General features: G+C 46.4%; 1 protein-coding gene and 1 long non-coding RNA gene across 2 annotated transcripts in view; one reads left to right on the top strand and one right to left on the bottom strand.

Moving 5' to 3' along the window:
• Nucleotides 1-20,750, top strand: part of LOC140704240 (uncharacterized) — a 27,478-nt gene continuing 6,728 nt past the window's right edge. Inside the window, exon 1 of the long non-coding RNA XR_012083368.2 lies at nt 1-278. This is a non-coding gene — a long non-coding RNA (uncharacterized LOC140704240). The remainder of the gene's footprint in view (nt 279-20,750) is intronic.
• Nucleotides 5,394-11,564, bottom strand: LOC144586271 (uncharacterized). Its single transcript, XM_078384184.1, has 2 exons — nt 10,625-11,564; nt 5,394-10,420 (listed from the first exon to the last, which is right to left on the bottom strand). Exon 2 carries the CDS (start codon nt 10,300-10,302, stop codon nt 6,109-6,111), a length of 4,194 nt encoding a protein of 1,397 aa, XP_078240310.1. The 5' UTR covers nt 10,303-10,420; nt 10,625-11,564; the 3' UTR covers nt 5,394-6,108.

Here is a 20,750-nt window from a genome sequence, read left to right on the forward strand (position 1 = left end):
GGTTTTCAGATCATACCAGGGATGGTTGAGGAGGCTGGGTGTGTTTAGCCTGGAGAGGAGAAGACTGGTGAGTGGAAGGATAGCCATCTTCAGATATTTAAAGGACTGTTCCCACTTGTATATGCTTTCTGGAAGCCATTGCAAAATTTCTGTTTCTTGGAGGAGCAGAAGGACTGAGGAATGGCCTCAAAAACAGGACAGAGGCCTAAGAAGAGCAGAAGGAAGACATCTGGACCTTGCCTGCTCTTTCTGGCACAGATGCATTGTTCAATATCCTGGTGAGTATTTTGAACATTTGGGATGTCACCTTCTATGGGGGGGGGGAGAGGGGGCATATATACATGTATACATATTTGGCATGTATTCTTATGTCTGAGGAAGTGGACTTGTATCCATGAAAGCCCACATTAAAATATAGCAGTTAAGTCTTCAACATGCCCCAAGGTTTTTGTCTTCTCTCTCTCTCTCTCTCTCTCTCTCTCCCTCCCTCCCTCCCTCCCTTTCCCTTTTCTGTGTGTGCTTGTTTTTGTTTTGTTTCTCGTTGTGGTTTCTCGAATCCACACAGGTGGCAGAGGTGGTGAATCCTGCCTGGGTTTCCTCATGTACTTTGCGAGAGCTCTCCGAGGTGCTGAAACCCAGCCTCAAAATAGGTTCCGTCCCTTGAAGAGTGGCTGTAAAGTTTCTGTAGACACATTTAATGTTGCTCGGGGCTCTGCCCCACCCTATCCTTAACTGGGTGGTATAGGTTAATAAATGATGTGTTTCCGGTCCCATTTTTGACTTCCTTTCCCGTCTCGGGCACGGTGAGTTCTCCACAATGAAGACAAGGTTGGTGCTTTGCAAAATTAAACATCAAAGGCCGCGGATGCCAGCCCAGCCTCACCTTCGAGGCCTCCAGGGAAGGGAACGGGGCCCTGATCTGAGCCTTGACTGAAATTTCCATCCCTGTAATTTAAGCCCGTTGCTCCCTGCCTGGTGCTTGGAGAATAAAGATGAGTAAACGTTTCTCTTCTTCCTGCCGGCTATGCTTTTAGATATTTATAGCGTCTTGTCATGTTCCTTCTTAATCTTTTTCTCTCTTTCTGGGTTAAACATTTCCAACTCCCTGAGCCTTTCTTTGCTTGGCTCGCTGACAAGTCTTTTCATTGTCTTTGTGCGTAGTTCTTCTCAGACCTGCGATTTTACAAAATGGAAGGCGATACATTTACTCTGCGAACCAACTGTGCAAATTTACACACACACACACACACACAGAGAGAGAGAGAGACAGAGAGAGACACAGATACACTTTTCTCTTCCTCTTGACTTAAAAAAAATCCTGGGAATTGTAGCAGGGTGAGAATAAGGACATCCTTATGAGACATCATAAGCCTCTTTCCTGCAAATAGGATTACACCCGGGGGGACCCCTTGGAGAAGGAATGGCTGTTGAACCAGATTGCAGTAGACTTTTATTACCTAGCATCAGCACCATTCTTTCCTGTGTCTTGGGCACTCCTTTGACGCAAGGTGGATATAATTGCTTATTGCAAGATGAAAGATGCCCGAATCGAGTAACTTTCTGGACACGAGTGCAAACCAATCAGAGGCTGCCTTAAGTGGCCCTGTGATGCCATTATCACCGTCAGGGTCATTATCTGTATTCTCTTATGCCTTCAAGAAGCTACAATCAGGAGATGTTTTGATTTTCTCAGACCTTGAACCGCAAATCCCAAAATCTCCCAAGCCAGGACGGCAAGCAAGACTACAAGGGAAACTGCACTCGGAAAACTATTATGCTTTGAAGCTCTGCAGTCGTCCTCACAGGAGCTCTGTAAGGGAGGTTAGGCGGTGAGTCCGCGACTGGTGGAAGGTCCCTCAATGGGCTTGAGAGTGACTTTTGGCTTGAAGGCATCTCTCTCGTCTTTATTCCGCTCCATCGCCTGCTCCACGCCGGCCCTGATGTTGCACCAAGGTTCTGACAGAAGAGGCAAAGGAGACTCTGAGTGGGGAAGGGATGTCACGAGAATTATCCTACGGGAGACAGGCAAATCTGGACATCTTGCAATGGCCTGTGGGAAGTTCATTAATGCCTGCAATGTCTCTCGTTTCCCGTGTATGGCTGCAACTACATGGCCAAAAACGGCAGAAAGGGGGCAGACAAATGTGCATTTTTTAAAAAAAGCTGATCATATGACACAAAGACCAGTTTGAATCAGTCTGGCCCTTTTTTTCTCCCAACATAGAGGGTCCCCCCCCCCCGCTGCTGGAGGCTTCTCTCTTTTTTCAAGCCAGAATGATTCAAATGGACTTTCCCTCATCTGTTGTTTCATTCTCTAAAAGCTATGTCAGCAGTCACAAGCTGGTGATAATGTTCTTACCCAGGAAGGAGACACAGAATCATAGAATCATGGAGCTGAAGGGGGCCTCGAAGGCCATCCAGTCCATCCCCTTGCTCAAGGGAGGCATCCAAATCAAAGCAGATCTGCCAGAGGGTTGTCCAATTTTCTCTTGAATGCCCCCAGTGTGGCTCATCACCTCCTGGGGCCATGGATTCCATTCTCGTAGTGCTCTAACAGTTAGGAAGTTTTTCCTGATCTTCAACCGAAATCTGGCTTCCTCTAACTTGAGCACATTGTTGCAAGACGGTTCCATGAGCTCCGTTTTCACTGCTCTTTTGGGTGGGCAAGAACTTCCCCTGGTGTCCACTCCTCACCCTGTCAATAGCCAGGAAGTTTTCCGCCACTGGCTGGCCACCTGGAACTACATTTCCTGTTTTAAGACAGAAAGGCCTTAAGGCATTAAGGAAGCCCCATGGTGCAGTGGTTAAACTGCAGTACTGCAGTCAAGCCTCTGCTTATAACCTGAGTTCAATCCCAGCAGGTTTCAGATAGCCAGCTCAAGGTTGACTCAGCCTTCCATCCTTCTGAGGTCGGTAACTTGAGTACCCAAAGTGTTCCTTGCATGATTGTGGGATTGAATTTAGATCTACCCGTACCGCTTGATCCAGTCAGGAGGGGCGACTGAGGAGCCTTACGCCAAGGGAGGTCCGGAAAGAAAAAAACACCGGGCCTTCTCGGCAGTGGCTACTTCTCTTTGGAACAAACTCCCCTCCAAAATCCATTTGCCCCCCCCCCCTCGCTGGGCATTTTAAAAAACCAACTGAAGACCTAGTTATTCAGACTGGCCTTCCCTCCAGGCACTACTTAATTTATTTTTCTTCCCATCATGAACTATTGTTATCATTGTATATTGCTGTAAAACTGTTATATATTAACTGTTTTTATCTTGTTTTTTGTGACCTGTCCAGAGTAGACAATGTCTAGGTGGGCAGCATATAAGTGAAATGAATGAATGAATGAATGAATGAATGAATGAATGAATGAATGAATGAATGAATGAATGAATGAATGAATGAATGTGGGCCACTCTATAAGTTGAAATAACACCAACAACAATACAGGACGTGTATTGTAAGCGGTTTTGTGTCTCTGTGTGGCTAACTGGCAGTAACAAGGGCTTTGCTATGGGTCGTTGCAAACAAACGTACAGTTCCTGCATTTGCTTGAGGAAAATTTCTAGGCAAGCTGAAATCATGCTTTATTTGTAACTATTCCCAAAATGCATTACCCACTCCAGAATTTTGCTTCTCTGCAGAGGAACCGCTTTTTATATTTACCTGAAACATTCAGCTGCTGATCTTTGCAATGTATTTTCAGAAGAAAACTGTTTTTTGATAAGTGGAGGAGAGAAAGAGTGATCCGTGAAGCACCCAGGGAAATAATAATTGCCAAAGCTAAATTTTTCTTTTAAAATTATATGATCTCTTCCATGGCAGGAGGGGGGAAAAGGGTCCCCGGGATTAATAAGTTAATAGCGACAAGAATATTTACAGCAGAAAATGGCAAATTAGAAGACCATTTTCTTTTCCAGAAGGAGTGGCTTTAGAAAGTAAATGATGATAATGAATGGGCAGTTTCCCATAATGGCCAAGGCAGATGAAACACCATTCAGGAATATCTGGATGGCTGGAGGTGATTAGAATAATCATCCTACGGAGGACTCTTTTCCCCGAACCTAGTTATGCGCAGAATTGTATGAAAAGTGGTAAGATTCAAAGTATTACACTTCAATGACGTGGCTTTTATTCCTTTCATTAGGTCGTTTTAAAATTATTATTTTTTAAAGGTGTGCTTGAACTCTTCTGAGGGTGATCCAACCACCTTGGTGGGTTGTAGGGAAAATGCTGTCTTACTCAGATTTTTGAAATACTTTCCACCTCCAATATCCAAACTCTTCAAACTCTTCGAGGTGGATTGCACTGGAGGGTGGCGGGCAGAGCAGGTCTTTGCTGATGAAAAGTTTAGTTTCCAATCCAGGCCAAGCATCTCACTGACACACTCCTGTTACACGATGTGGGGATGGGTGACGTGAAGCCACGGAATTCTATCCCTGTAGTTCACTTCTGCAATTCTTTGCAACGCACTACCTTGGTGCATGCGCTCGTAATCTCAGGATTAGATCACTGTAACACGCTCTATGTGGGGCTGCCTTTGAGACTGATGCGGAAACTTCAGGTGGTGCAGAATGCAGTGGCCAGACTCCTTACTGGAGTGAGAAAACACCAACATATTTCTCCTATTCTGGCCAAGCTGCACTGGCTGCCCATTCGTTTTGACTTCAAAGTTTTAATGCTTACTTATAAGGCCCTAAACGGTTTAGGGCCTCGATAGTTGGCGGAACGCCTGCTCCCACCAAGATCTACCCGGATCACTCACGCGAGTCAGGAGGTGAGGCTGAGGAGCCTAACGCCGAGGGAAGCCCGGAAGGAAAAGACATGAAATTGGGCCTTCTCAGTGGTGGCTCCTCGCCTCTGGAATAACCTTCCACCCGAGATTCACGAGGCCCCCATGCTGGGTACATTTAAAAGCCAACTAAGAACATGGATGTAGATCCAGGCCTTCCCTCCTGTCAGCACTTGACTCTCTTTTCTTTCTTGCTATTCATTATTTATTATATTTTTGCACTGTATCTGTTATTGACATGTCATAATGTTTTGTGTTATTTTTATTGAATATATGTGATGTTGGAAGCCGCCCAGAGTGGTAGAATATACCAGATGGGCAGGATATAAATCAAATCAATCAATCAATCAATCAATCAATCAATCAATCAAGAAAGAAAGAAAGAAAGAAAGAAAGAAAGAAAGAAAGAAAGAAAGAAAGAAAGAAAGAAAATAAATTTGCTTTTTCTCCATTTAATTTGGCATCTGTTGGCTGACAGATCAAATTAGACCAAACGGTCAGCATGTTTTTAGAAGTGGTGCTTGTGACAAACCCAGACCTACTGGGATCTGCCACACGTTAACTAAGCTGCCACCAGCCATTCCCTATAAGAAGTCACACAGACCAGGGATGGATTTTTAAACAATAAAAAGAATAAGGTTTATTTAAATACACACAGTTAAAAAATAAAACGATCAGGTGAACAAGATAAAGTAACGTGGCTTATTCTCACTCATACATACACACAGTTTGGTTCACACAGAACCCTTAACTTGAAGCACAGACCCTGAACCTATCAGTTCTGGCTAACCAACAGACACCTGAACCTATCAGGTTGGTACTCTGACACACAGTAGTACCCTGTCTGACACACAGACTCCCACAACAGCTTCTTCTTCCCAGCTGCTGCTTCGTCACAACCCAGTGTCTCTCAGCATCCCTCTTTCACCACACAGGCATCACATATTTATACAGTACAGCCCCTCCTCCTGATGTCCCGCCTTCCACTCCCCATAGGATGGAACTTTCCCTCCAAACCCATGACAGACAGGTAACATCAGTGCTGTATGTAACACCTCCCCTCTTTATAAGTTGTTTTGTAGGGGGAAAGCTAACGTGCTTTTCACCAAAAAAACAACCTTGATAAAACACACAACAACATTTATACATACCATATTATACTCACTTATACTTACACTCTAAGTTCACCATAGCAATTAAGCATTTAAACATTTACCATATACATTACATCAATTTACCTTTATTCATACAAACCAATTCAAAAACAGGTACATTTTACTTTTTGTCATCATTATATACACATAGTCCATGTTCTTTCGCCGTCTTCATTCTTCAGGTCTTCTTGATAAGGCGTCAGCAACACAGTTCACTGACCCTCTGACCACCTTCACTTCAAAGTCATAGTCCTGTAGGTTTAAAGCCCACCTCATAAGTTTGCTATTGTGGGTTTTCATTGTCTTTAACCATTGCAATGGTGAATGGTCAGTACACAGAACAAAATGTCTTCCCCAGATGTAAGGCTTGGCCTTCTGGATCGCGTAGACTATGGCCAAACACTCCTTCTCCACGGTTGCCAAATGTCTCTCACCTTTTTGAAGTTTCCTACTCAGGTAGGACACTGGATGCTGGTCACCATTCTCATCCTCCTGGCACAGAACTGCTCCTACCCCGCTGTTAGACGCATCGGTGTAGATGATGAACTCCCGGTCGAAGTCTGGAGCCCGCAGCACAGGATAGTTGATTAACGCCTCCTTCAACCTCTGGAACGCCGCCTCACAGTCGCTGGTCCACGGGATGCGGTCATCAGCCTTCTTCCTCGTCAGATCGGTCAGCGGAGCCGCAATCTCGCTAAACCTCGGGATGAACTTTCTGTAGTAGCCCACCAACCCAAGAAATGATTTGACTTTTTTCTTGGTGTTGGGTCTGGGCCAATCACGAACAGCTTCTATTTTGGCCTCCAGGGGTTTTATCATTCCTCCCCCTACCATGTGACCCAAGTATTTTATTTCTGGGCTACCCAGCTGACACTTGCTGGCCTTTACTGTTAGCCCTGCTGCACTTAACCTCTGCAGCACTAACTCCAGGTGTATCAGGTGATCTTCCCAGGTATTACTGAAGATCCCTATGTCGTCAATGTAGGCCACTGTAAAGTCACTGAGCCCTGCCAAGGTCTGGTCCATCAGCCTTTGGAATGTGGCTGGTGCATTTCTGAGACCAAAGCTCAGGACTCGAAACTCATAGAGACCAAAAGGGCTGCAAAAGGCAGTCTTTTCTTGATCCCTGGGATCAATTCTTAATTGCCAATATCCCTTTACCAGGTCCAATGATGAGATGAACCGACAACCCCCTATGGTTTCAATCAGGTTGTCTAGCCTGGGCATTGGGTAGGCATCAGGAGTGGTTACACGGTTTAATTTCCTGTAATCGACACAAAACCTAATGCTCCCATCAGGCTTGTCCACAAGGACTATCGGAGAGGACCAAGGACTAGAAGAGGGGACGATTATGTTCTCCCTAAGCATCTCGTCCAGCTCCTTTCGCACCTTGTCCCTATAGGGTCCCGTTACTCGGTATGGGGATACTGCCTGCGGGGGTGCATCCCCTGTGTGGATCCGATGCATCACTCCCTTCACTATCCCCGGCTTGTTGGAAAACACCTGTTGATATTTACCAAGCAGCATTTTTAGTTCTTGCTGCTGGTCTTGGGTGAGTGCAGGACTGATCTTTACCTCCTCTGGGTTGTATTTTACTTCCCCTCTACCCTCCCAGAAGGGTAATTCAGCTTCCTCACTCTCAGCTGCTTTTATAGCAAATAGAACCCTCTGTTCCCCTCTGTAGTAGGGTTTTAGGGCATTCACATGAACCACCCTCCTTGCTTGGTTCTCCTCCTGCTCTATTAGGTAGTTCAGGTCTGACATCTTGGAAATGACCCTATATGGTCCTGCCCATTTGAGCTGCATTTTATTCTCTCTGCAGGGCCTAAGCCAAAGCACTTCCTCCCCTGGGTCAAAGTGCCTCTCTCTAGCTTTGTGGTCATACCATGTTTTCTGTCTGACCTTCTGAGCTTGCAGGTTTTCTGCTGCCAGCTCTAGATTTCTCCTTAGGTCATTCATCAAGGTGTCTATGTATGTCACAACATCTTGTGGGTCATCCTGGGTGATCTGCTCCCAATTTTGTTTGATCAAATCAAGGGGCCCTTTCACCCTTCTCCCAAATAAAAGTTCAAATGGACTAAACCCGGTACTGGCTTGTGGCACTGATCGATAAGCAAACAAAAGGGATTGCAGCTTCTGGTCCCAATTGTTTGGATTCTCTGCCAAGTAAGCCCTAATCATGCGCATTAGAGTCCCATTGAACTTCTCAGTTAACCCATTACTTTCCGGATGATAGGCAGTGGTTTCCTTGTGCTTAATTCCACAGATTTGCCATAAGCGTTTCATGAGCTTTGATGTGAACGATGCGCCCAAATCTGTGATTATCTCTGAGGCAAATCCCATCCTGGACATATACCCCACCAAAGCATCGGCCACTGTGTTAGTTTCAATGTTAGTCAAGGGTATGGCTTCAGGATACCTTGTGGCATGGTCCACAATTGTTAGAATGAACCTGTTCCCCCTCTTTGTGGCCTTGGGCAAAGGTCCCACAATATCCACCCCTATGCATTTGAACGGAGTGTCAATCACAGGCAAAGGGCACAACTTTGCTTTGGCCCTGTCGCGGTTATTCCCCTGCCTTTGACACACATCACATTGTTTACAGAACTCCCTGATCTGCTTCCCTATGTCAGGCCAGTAGAAATTCTGTGTGATTCTCTGCTGTGTTTTGTTCACTCCTAAGTGCGCAGCAAACATGTCAGAGTGACCCCTTTGTAAGATCATGGGGCGATACTTTTCAGGTACCACCAGCTGACTTCTGATCCCATCTCCCCCTTTTGAGATATTCCTCAGGGTTTCTCTATATAAAATCCCCTTTTTCTTCAGAAATCTCACTGGGGTTTCAGGTGTTAGCTGGGCGTCAGTCACCTGTTCAAAACACTTTTGGAGAGTGGCGTCTGCCTTTTGCTCCTGTCCAAATCTGCTGTCTGTGGTTAAGGTTTCCACCACAGCTTCTGAACTCCCCTCTGCTTCCGTCTCTGGCTCATCATTACCCCCCTGAACTGTCCCCGTGGTGGCTTGTGAGCGTGTAATCACTAGCACCCGTTTCACATGTTCAGCCAGGTCATTTCCCACGAGCACGGCTGCTGGCAGAGTCGATGAAATCGCTAGCCGCCAAGCTCCCCTCCAGCCTTGAAAGTTGACAGGTACCTCTGCTACTGGCAGAGAGATTACCTGCCCCTCAATCCCTGCCACCTTCATGCTCTCATTTGGGATTATAAACTCCCTAGGAATAATATCTGGATGGCACAGGGTTACCTGGGAACAAGTGTCCCGCAGCCCCCTATACTGACGGTCAAGTATTCCTACGTCCACCCCTGCTGTCTCAAACAACTGAGAATCTGTTTTTATCAGCAAGCAGCGCTTTACTTCCACAAGAGGACCATTTTCCTCAGCCTGATCAGCAGAGGTAGCTGTTCCAGACTGAGTAGCCATGGCAACAGGCTCCCTCAGTGAGACTGAGCCTTGCTCTTTCTGGACACAGAACACAGCTTTTGGCTTGGTTCCACTAGACTCCTGAGGCACCATTCCTTTTAGCTGCTTTAATTTCTGACACTCTGAGATTAGATGACCCTTTCCCTGACAGAAATAACATTTTCTGGTGTATTTTGATTCTCTCTCATCTTGTTTTGATTTTCCCTCCAAAATCTGAGGTCTTAGTTTCATGTCTGAGGGCTTCCCTTCACCATGGGCCCCTCCCCCTTGCTGGCTTTTCCCTGGTCCCTGAGAGTACTTGCTGTAGGTTTCTTTGGGTTTACCTACAGATTTCCCCTCACCCAAGGGCTTTCTTATTTGGGAAATAAAATCTGCGATCTCTGCGGCTGCTGCCACAGATTTCGGTTTCCTTTCCCTCACCTGGAATTTCAATTCCCCCTGCAGGACTGAATAGAACTGCTCCAGCGCTATCAAATCTTTAAGCTGCTCATAGGTCTCTGTTCCCTCCTGCGATAGCCATTTCTCAAGCAGCCTCACCAATTGGGCCCCCACTTGGGTAAAAGTCTGTTCTGGTTTCTTGGTGAGGGACCTGAATCTTTGTCTCAGCTGCTCCGCATTTATCCCATGTCTGGCAAACACCAGTTTTTTAAACTCTGCAAAATCTTTCATCAGTTCCTCAGGCATCTCGGCATAAACCTCAGCCAGGCTACCACTGATTAAAGATCGCATGATGGTCATCTTCTCAGTTTCCCTCACTGAGAAGTCCACAAACGCTCTTTCCACTAAGGAAAAGAACACCTCAGGACAATCTCCCTTGTGGTACACAGGGAATTTCTTCAGGTCAGCCTTAGACAATTGGCCTCCCTCAGAATCCCTATTGTTATTATTGTTCTGGTTCATCATTTCCAATTTTCTTAACTCATACGCCATCCTTTCTTTTTCCAGAGCAATTTTCTCTCTCTCTAATCTTTCTTCTCTTTCCAATCTCTCTCTCTCTAATTCAAATTGCCGCTGTTTCTCTCTTTCCCTTTCCTCCACTTCAAATTGCCTCATCCTCAGTTCATGCTGTTGGGCTATGAGCAATTTTCTAAGTTCTGGGTTCTGCTCTACTGTGCTGTCACCCTGCACTGAGCCAAATTCATCCTCAGAACCTTGGTCAATCTGGGGGTCTTTCACTTCACTCATTTCGGCCATCTGGCTTCGAGTCAAGGGCATAATCCCCCCTCAGAACAGGCTGCTTTAAAAGTCAAGCCTCAAAATAAAACGACCACTTTTTTCCTTCTTGCCTCAGAACCAGCTCTCCCTAGAGATTGCTGCTGTTCTTCAGCACTAACTTGCAACAGTATCGAGTCAGAGCCTACCCCCCTCTGCTGGGCCTCTCAGCTGGCAAGCTAGATCACTGTTACTACGCAGTTTTGCCTCAGCTTTTTCCCGCCAAAACTAGGCTGCCTCAGAGCACCTTAATCTAAGTCTCCCCAGTTGGCACGTTCTTCTACTAGCGCACCTCCCCGTGAGGTACACCTAGAAGATTACCTACGCGCCTCAGACTGTCCCTGACTAGACCCCCCTTGCTCTGGGCACACTTGCCAAGGCTTTGCTGGACCGCTGGACAACTGGACCAGTCGTATCCCACACGCTGGACACCAATCAATGTGACAAACCCAGACCTACTGGGATCTGCCACACGTTAACTAAGCTGCCACCAACCATTCCCTATAAGAAGTCACACAGACCAGGGATGGATTTTTAAACAATAAAAAGAATAAGGTTTATTTAAATACACACAGTTAAAAAATAAAACGATCAGGTGAACAAGATAAAGTAACGTGGCTTATTCTCACTCATACATACACACAGTTTGGTTCACACAGAACCCTTAACTTGAAGCACAGACCCTGAACCTATCAGTTCTGGCTAACCAACAGACACCTGAACCTATCAGGTTGGTACTCTGACACACAGTAGTACCCTGTCTGACACACAGACTCCCACAACAGCTTCTTCTTCCCAGCTGCTGCTTCGTCACAACCCAGTGTCTCTCAGCATCCCTCTTTCACCACACAGGCATCACATATTTATACAGTACAGCCCCTCCTCCTGATGTCCCGCCTTCCACTCCCCATAGGATGGAACTTTCCCTCCAAACCCATGACAGACAGGTAACATCAGTGCTGTATGTAACAGTGCTCCCTCAGGGTGTGTGTGTGAGAGACCTGGCCTGTGCTGCCATTTGTGTGTTTCCCCTTTTCTGGAAAAACCCTATTCCTGTCAATGGGGAGATGCAGACAGCAAGGCCATACACAGCAGGCAATACAGAAGGACGTCTGGCCAGGCAAGAGCTGTATGGAAAGCTGAGTGCTCTGGATCCGTTTTATGAGAAAGATGGGGTAAAATGCTTTATGATGATAAATAGGTAGGTAGGTAGGTAGGTAGGTAGGTAGGTAGGTAGGTAGGTAGGTAGGTAGGTAGGTAGGTAGGTCGGTCGGTCGGTCGGTCGGTCGGTCGGTCGGTCGGTCGGTCGGTCGGTCGGTCGGTCGGTCGGTCGGTCGGTCGGTCGGTCGGTCGGTCGGTCGATCCATCGATAGATAGATACTGTTTTATTTTTTTATTATTCCCTCCCTTCCCAGTGAGACAAACCCAGACCTACTGGGATATGTCACACAGTTACACTAAGCTGCCACCAACCATTCCCTTTAAGAAGTCACACAGACCAGGGATGGATTTTTAAACAATAAAAAGAATAAGGTTTATTTAAACACACACATGGAAAAATAAAACAATCAGGTGAATAAATAAAGTAACGTGGCTTATTCTCACTCATACAAGCATACAGTTTGGTTCACCCAGAACCCTTAACTTGAAGCACAGACCCTGAACCTATCAGTTCTGGCTAACCAACAGACACCTGAACCTATCAGGTTGGTACTCTGACACACAGAAGTACCCTGTCTGACACACAGACTCCCACAACAGCTTCTTCTTCCCAGCTGCTGCTTCGTCACATCCCAGTGTCTCTCAGCATCTCTCAGTATCTCCACACACGCTCCACATATATATACAGTACAGCCCCTCCTCCTGATGTCCCGCCTTCCACTCTCCATAGGATGGAACTTTCCCTCCAAACCCATGACAGACAGGTAACATCAGTGCTGTATGTAACACCTCCCCTCTTTATAAGTTGTTTTGTAGGGGGAAAGCTAAGGTGCTTTTCACCAAAAAACAACCTAGGTAAAATACACAACAACAGTTATACATACCATATCATACTTACTCATACTTACATTCTAAGTTAAACATTTCAATTAGGCATTTAAACATTTACCATATACATTACATCAATTTACCTTTATTCATACAAACCAAATTCAAAACCAGGTACATTTAACTTTTTGTCATCATTATATACACATAGTCCATGTTCTTTCGCCGTCTTCAATCTTCAGGTCTTCTTGATAAGGCGTCAGCAACACAGTTCACTGACCCTCTGACCACCTTCACTTCAAAGTCATAGTCCTGTAGGTTTAAAGCCCACCTCATAAGTTTGCTATTGTGGGTTTTCATTGTCTTTAACCATTGCAATGGTGAATGGTCAGTACACAGAATAAAATGTCTTCCCCAGATGTAAGGCTTGGCCTTCTGGATCGCGTAGACTATGGCCAAACACTCCTTCTCCACGGTTGCCAAATGTCTCTCACCTTTTTGAAGTTTCCTACTCAGGTAGGACACTGGATGCTGGTCACCATTCTCATCCTCCTGGCACAGAACTGCTCCTACCCCGCTGTTAGACGCATCGGTGTAGATGATGAACTCCCGGTCGAAGTCTGGAGCACGCAGGACTGGATAGTTGATTAGCGCCTCCTTCAACCTCTGGAACGCCGCCTCACAGTCGCTGGTCCACGGGATGCGGTCATCAGCCTTCTTCCTCGTCAGATCGGTCAGCGGAGCCGCAATCTCGCTAAACCTCGGGATGAACTTTCTGTAGTAGCCCACCAACCCAAGAAATGATTTGACTTTTTTCTTGGTGTTGGGTCTAGGCCAATCACGAACAGCTTCTATTTTGGCCTCCAGGGGTTTTATCACTCCTCCCCCTACCATGTGACCCAAGTATTTTATTTCTGGGCTACCCAGCTGACACTTGCTGGCCTTTACTGTTAGCCCTGCTGCACTTAACCTCTGCAGCACTAACTCCAGGTGTATCAGGTGATCTTCCCAGGTATTACTGAAGATCCCTATGTCGTCAATGTAGGCCACTGTAAAGTCACTGAGCCCTGCCAAGGTCTGGTCCATCAGCCTTTGGAATGTGGCTGGTGCATTTCTGAGACCAAAGCTCAGGACTCGAAACTCATAGAGACCAAAAGGGCTGCAAAAGGCAGTCTTTTCTTGATCCCTGGGATCAATTCTTAATTGCCAATATCCCTTTACCAGGTCCAATGATGAGATGAACCGACAACCCCCTATGGTTTCAATCAGGTTGTCTAGCCTGGGCATTGGGTAGGCATCAGGAGTGGTTACACGGTTTAATTTCCTGTAATCGACACAAAACCTAATGCTCCCATCAGGCTTGTCCACAAGGACTATCGGAGAGGACCAAGGGCTAGAAGAGGGGACGATTATGTTCTCCCTCAGCATCTCGTCCAGCTCCTTCCGCACCTTGTCCCTATAGGGTCCCGTTACTCGGTATGGGGATACTGCCTGCGGGGGTGCATCCCCTGTGTGGATCCGATGCATCACTCCCTTCACTATCCCCGGCTTGTTGGAAAACACCTGTTGATATTTACTAAGCAGCATTTTTAGTTCTTGCTGCTGGTCTTGGGTGAGTGCAGGACTGATCTTTACCTCCTCTGGGTTGTATTTTACTTCCCCTCTACCCTCCCAGAAGGGTAATTCAGCTTCCTTACTCTCAGCTGCTTTTATCGCGAATAAAACCCTCTGTTCCCCTCTGTAGTAGGGTTTTAGGGCATTCACATGAACCACCCTCCTTGCTTGGTTCTCCTCCTGCTCTATTAGGTAGTTCAGGTCTGACATCTTGGAAATGACCCTATATGGTCCTGCCCATTTGAGCTGCAGTTTGTTCTCTCTGCAGGGCCTAAGCCAAAGCACTTCCTCCCCTGGGTCAAAGTGCCTCTCTCTAGCTTTGTGGTCATACCATGTTTTCTGTCTGACCTTCTGAGCTTGCAGGTTTTCTGCTGCCAGCTCTAGATTTCTCCTTAGGTCATTCATCAAGGTGTCTATGTATGTCACAACGTCTTGTGGGTCATCCTGGGTGATCTGCTCCCAATTTTGTTTGATCAAATCAAGGGGCCCTTTCACCCTTCTCCCAAATAAAAGTTCAAATGGACTAAACCCGGTACTGGCTTGTGGCACTGATCGATAAGCAAACAAAAGGGATTGCAGCTTCTGGTCCCAATTGTTTGGATTCTCTGCCAAGTAAGCCCTAATCATGTGCATTAGAGTCCCATTGAACTTCTCAGTTAATCCATTACTTTCAGGATGATAGGCAGTGGTTTCCTTGTGCTTTATTCCACAGATTTGCCATAAGCGTTTCATGAGCTTTGATGTGAACGATGCGCCCAAATCTGTGATTATCTCTGAGGCAAATCCCATCCTGGACATATACCCCACCAAAGCATCGGCCACTGTGTTAGTTTCAATGTTAGTCAAGGGTATGGCTTCAGGATACCTTGTGGCATGGTCCACAATTGTTAGAATGAACCTGTTCCCCCTCTTTGTGGCCTTGGGCAAAGGTCCCACAATATCCACCCCTATGCATTTGAACGGAGTGTCAATCACAGGCAAAGGGCACAACTTTGCTTTGGTCCTGTCGCGGTTATTCCCCTGCCTTTGACACACATCACATTGTTTACAGAACTCCCTGATCTGCTTCCCTATGTCAGGCCAGTAGAAATTCTGTGTGATTCTCTGCTGTGTTTTGTTCACCCCTAAGTGTGCAGCAAACATGTCAGAGTGCCCCCTTTGTAAGATCATGGGGCGATACTTTTCAGGTACCACCAGCTGACTTCTGATCCCATCTCCCCCTTTTGAGATATTCCTCAGGGTTTCTCTATATAAAATCCCATTTTCCTCCAGAAATCTCACTGGGGTTTCAGGTGTCAGCTGGGCGTCAGTCACCTGTTCAAAACACTTTTGGAGAGTGGCGTCTGCCTTTTGCTCCTGTCCAAATCTGCTGTCTGTGGTCAAGGTTTCCACCACAGCTTCTGAACTCCCCTCTGCTTCCGTCTCTGGCTCATCATTACCCCCCTGAACTGTCCCCGTGGTGGCTTGTGAGCGTGTAATCACTAGCACCCGTTTCACATGTTCAGCCAGGTCATTTCCCACGAGCACGGCTGCTGGCAGAGTCGATGAAATCGCTAGCCGCCAAGCTCCCCTCCAGCCTTGAAAGTTGACAGGTACCTCTGCTACTGGCAGAGAGATTACCTGCCCCTCAATCCCTGCCACCTTCATGCTCTCATTTGGGATTATAAACTCCCTAGGAATAATATCTGGATGGCATAGGGTTACCTGGGAACAAGTGTCCCGCAGCCCCCTATACTGACGGTCAAGTATTCCTACATCCACCCCGGCTGTCTCAAACAATTGAGAATCTGTTTTCACCAGCAAGCAGCGCTTTACCTCCACAAGAGGACCATTTTCCTCAGCCTGATCAGCAGAGGTAGCTGTTCCAGACTGAGTAGCCATGGCAACAGGCTCCCTCAGTGACCCTGAGCCTTGCTCTTTCTGGACACAGAACACAGCTTTTGGCTTGGTCCCACTAGAATTCTGAGGCACCATTCCTTTTAGCTGCTTTAATTTCTCACACTCTGAGATTAGATGACCCTTTCCCTGACAGAAATAACATTTTCTGGTGTATTTTGATTCTCTCTCATCTTGTTTTGGTTTTCCCTCCAAAATCTGAGGTCTTGGTTTCATGTCTGAGGGCTTCCCTTCACCATGGGCCCCTCCCCCTTGCTGGCTTTTCCCTGGTCCCTGAGAGTACTTGCTGTAGGTTTCTTTGGGTTTCCCTACAGATTTCCCCTCACCCAAGGGCTTTCTTATTTGGGAAATAAAATCTGCGATCTCTGCGGCTGCTGCCACAGATTTCGGTTTCCTTTCCCTCACCTGGAATTTCAATTCCCCCTGCAGGACTGAATAGAACTGTTCCAGTGCTATCAAGTCTTTAAGCTGCTCATAGGTCTCTGTCCCTTCCTGCGATAGCCATTTCTCGAGCAGCCTCACCAATTGGGCCCCCACTTGGGTAAAAGTCTGTTCTGGCTTTTTGGTGAGGGACCTGAATCTTTGTCTCAGCTGCTCCGCATTTATCCCATGTCTGGCAAACACCAGTTTTTTAAACTCTGCAAAATCTTTCATCAGTTCCTCAGGCATCTCGGCATAAACCTCAGCCAGGCTACCACTGATTAAAGACCGCATGATGGTCATCTTCTCAGTTTCCCTCACTGAGAAGTCCACAAACGCTCTTTCCACTAAGGAAAAGAACACCTCAGGACAATCTCCCTTGTGGTACACAGGGAATTTCTTCAGGTCAGCTTTAGACAATTGGCCTCCCTCAGAATTCCTATTGTTATTATTGTTCTGGTTCATCAGTTCCAGTTTTCTTAATTCAAACGCCATTCTTTCTTTTTCCAGAGCAATTTTCTCTCTCTCCATTCTTTCTTCCCTCTCCATTCTCTCTCTCTCTCTCTCTAATTCAAATTGCCGCTGTTTCTCTCTTTCCTCCATCCTTTCTCTCTCTAACCTTTCCTCCATTTCCCTCACCCTCAGTTCATGCTGTTGGGCTAGGAGCAATTTTCTGAGTTCTGGGTTCTGCTCTCCTGTGCTGTCACCCTGCACTGAGCCAAATTCATCCTCAGAACCTTGGTCAATCTGGGGGTCTTTCACATCACTCATTTCTGCCATCTGGCTTCGAGTCAAGGGCATAATCCCCCCTCAGAACAGGCTGCTTTAAAAGTCAAGCCTCAAAATAAAACGACCACTTTTTTCCTTCTTGCCTCAGAACCAGCCTTCTCTAGGCTGCTGTTCTTCAGCACTAACTTGTAACAGTAGCGAGTCAGAGCCTACCCCCCTCTGCTGGGCCTCTCAGCTGGCAAGCTAGATCACTGTTACTACGCAGTTTTGCCTCAGCTTTTTCCCGCCAAAACTAGGCTGCCTCAGAGCACCTTAATCTAAGTCTCCCCAGTTGGCACGTTCTTCTACTAGCGCACCTCCCCGTGAGGTACAACTAGAAGATTACCTACGCGCCTCAGACTGTCCCTGACTAGACCCCCCTTGCTCTGGGCACACTTGCCAAGGCTTTACTGGACCGCTGGACAACTGGACCAGTCGTATCCCACACGCTGGACACCAATCAATGTGACAAACCCAGACCTACTGGGATATGTCACACAGTTACACTAAGCTGCCACCAACCATTCCCTTTAAGAAGTCACACAGACCAGGGATGGATTTTTAAACAATAAAAAGAATAAGGTTTATTTAAACACACACATGGAAAAATAAAACAATCAGGTGAATAAATAAAGTAACGTGGCTTATTCTCACTCATACAAGCATACAGTTTGGTTCACCCAGAACCCTTAACTTGAAGCACAGACCCTGAACCTATCAGTTCTGGCTAACCAACAGACACCTGAACCTATCAGGTTGGTACTCTGACACACAGAAGTACCCTGTCTGACACACAGACTCCCACAACAGCTTCTTCTTCCCAGCTGCTGCTTCGTCACATCCCAGTGTCTCTCAGCATCTCTCAGTATCTCCACACACGCTCCACATATATATACAGTACAGCCCCTCCTCCTGATGTCCCGCCTTCCACTCTCCATAGGATGGAACTTTCCCTCCAAACCCATGACAGACAGGTAACATCAGTGCTGTATGTAACACCCAGTTCTAAGGAGAAAGCCCCCATCAGCTTCCTGAGGCAGTCATCAGGGAAGGGCTGAATGAGAATCTCTAGAGGGGCAATGGGTATGGGTCCTTTCACGTTCTTCTTCAAAGGGCTAAGGGCCTGCACTCTGCCGTTTCCATCCTTTCTCTCTCCCCAACCTAGCCTTCCTGTTTCCTGGGAATGGAACGAGTGCTGCTGCTGTGGTCCCATGATGAGGATGGTTTAGTCTAGGATACGGGAGCAGGCAAATTAGGAAGTTTCATTCCTAAGGTAAAGAGCACATTTCTCCTTCTCCTTTGACACCAACGCAGCTTCTTCCTGATTTTATTTCATTCTCTTTCCCTGCTTCCCGTCACAATGAACCAAATGCCACAGAGTGATCTGTGGGTGTGCCGCTCCACCCCACCAATGTCTCTGAGCTCCTTCCTACACCCCATGGTCCCTCTGGAAACATACAAATGCTGCTTCTTCAGTTCATGTGTGCATGTTAGCATTTCCTGCTTGGTAACTGTTAAAAGTTGTGAGCCGCCCAGAGTAGACTATGTCTAGATGGGCGGCATATAAATGCAATAAATGCAATAAATGCAATAAATAAATAAATAAATAAATAAATAAATAAATAAATAAATAAATAAATAAATAAATAAATAAATAAAAGCTGAGGAAGGAGCCTGCGAAAGGCAGAAGGCGCAGCTCTGATTCTAGGCTCACCGGGTTGAAATACAGAAGACAGTCAAATGCAGAGCTCAAACTGTGGGTCTGAATTTCGAGATACGTTGCATCTCAATGTGACAGAGCAAGGATGAGGCTACCACACCCTTGCTTCCTGCCAAACCAGGGGTGCTGGATCAGAAGAGAAAGGGGCAGGCTGAGGGACATGGAAGATGCAATTTGTCACTCATCGGGCTGGCAGTGACTTAAATGCCCAACACATTTGATTTATATGTGTTATCTGTGAAAATCTGCTTTTCTGTGTGAACCATCAAGCACTTTGAAGACGGTCACAAAATGTATTTTATTTATTTGTATTATTTGCATGCCACCTTTCTCCCCAAGACAGCAGTCCATAGACCAAGTTAAAACTTTCCCTGCTCCGATCATAATCAGAATAGAATCGCTGGATGGAGGAATTAAAAGGGCACCCGTACGAGCAGTGAGCCCATAAGAAGGTCAGGCAGCAAGAAGGTATCAATGGCAATACGATGGTTGCACAGGCAGCCTTTAGGGAAAGGCTGAAGGAAATAATAGGGTTGAAAGTAGAACTATAAAGAATAGGAACTAAAATATTGAGTTCTCCTTGATTTAAGGGGTTCTCCAGGACCCAACTTTTTCCTGGGACTCCCAAAGGGCAGCTGTGTCCAGGACAGCTTTGGATTAACTGAGGCTCATCACACAACTCCACCCCTCCCTCCACGAGAGAGCCCTCAGGAGTTGATTTATGCATTGGCGATCTCCAGGACTGACTGCTGTAATGCTTCCTATGTAGGGCTTCCCTTGAGGTTGATCTAGAGACTACAGGGCCTCCAGAATGCAGCTGATAGGCTTCTGGCAGACATGCCTATCGGTTCACATCTCCTTTTGTCTCGGCTCACCTGCACTGGTTACCAGTTGTGCTCCAGATCAAGTTTAAGGGTTTTTTTTTAAATGCTTGCTTATAAAGCCGTTTGGGGGCACATTGTTTCTCAGAGCATCTCTTCCCAAGTTCATCTTCCTGCACTGCCAGATCTTCTCTGGGTAGCTATGCTAAAGGAGGCCAGAAAACCTTTAGCTTGGCCTTCTCAGTGGTGGCACCAGCTCTCTGGAATCACCTCCCAGTGGATCTATGCCTGCCCCTCCCTCCCTAATGTCAAGAGGCTGCTGAAGACTCTCCTCTTTCGATTGGCCTTCTTGAATTTTCTCACCCCTGTACTGCTGCTCTAAAATGCTGCACCATCAGGGCTTAATGCTGATTATTCAGTTTGTTGTTGTTTGGTTTTATACTTTGCTTGACTGTGTTATATTGTCATTCTATACATACACCGCCCATTATAGTGCTGTTTAATAATGGGGTGGTTTATATATGCCAGAAATCGACCGACCGACCGACCGACCGACCGACTGACCGACCGACCGACCGACTGACCGACCTATCTATCTATCTATCTATCTATCTATCTATCTATCTATCTATCTATCTATCTATCTATCTATCTATCTATCTATCTATCTATCTATCTATCTATCTATCTATCTATCTATCTATCTATCTATCTATCTATCTATCTATCTATCTATCTATCTATCTATCAGTTTTTGAAGGATTGTCACCTAGACCAGTGTTTCCCAACCTGGGGCACCCAGATGTTCTTGGACTACAACTCCCTGAATCCTTCACCCCTAGCTGTGCTGGCCAGGATTTCTGGGCGTTGTAGTCCAAGAACATCTGGGGCCCCAAGGTTGGGAAGCACTGGCCTAGAAAATGGTGGAGGCTTACTTC

Source organism: Pogona vitticeps, chromosome 2, assembly GCF_051106095.1.
Source record: "Pogona vitticeps strain Pit_001003342236 chromosome 2, PviZW2.1, whole genome shotgun sequence".
Taxonomy (NCBI): domain Eukaryota; kingdom Metazoa; phylum Chordata; class Lepidosauria; order Squamata; family Agamidae; genus Pogona; species Pogona vitticeps.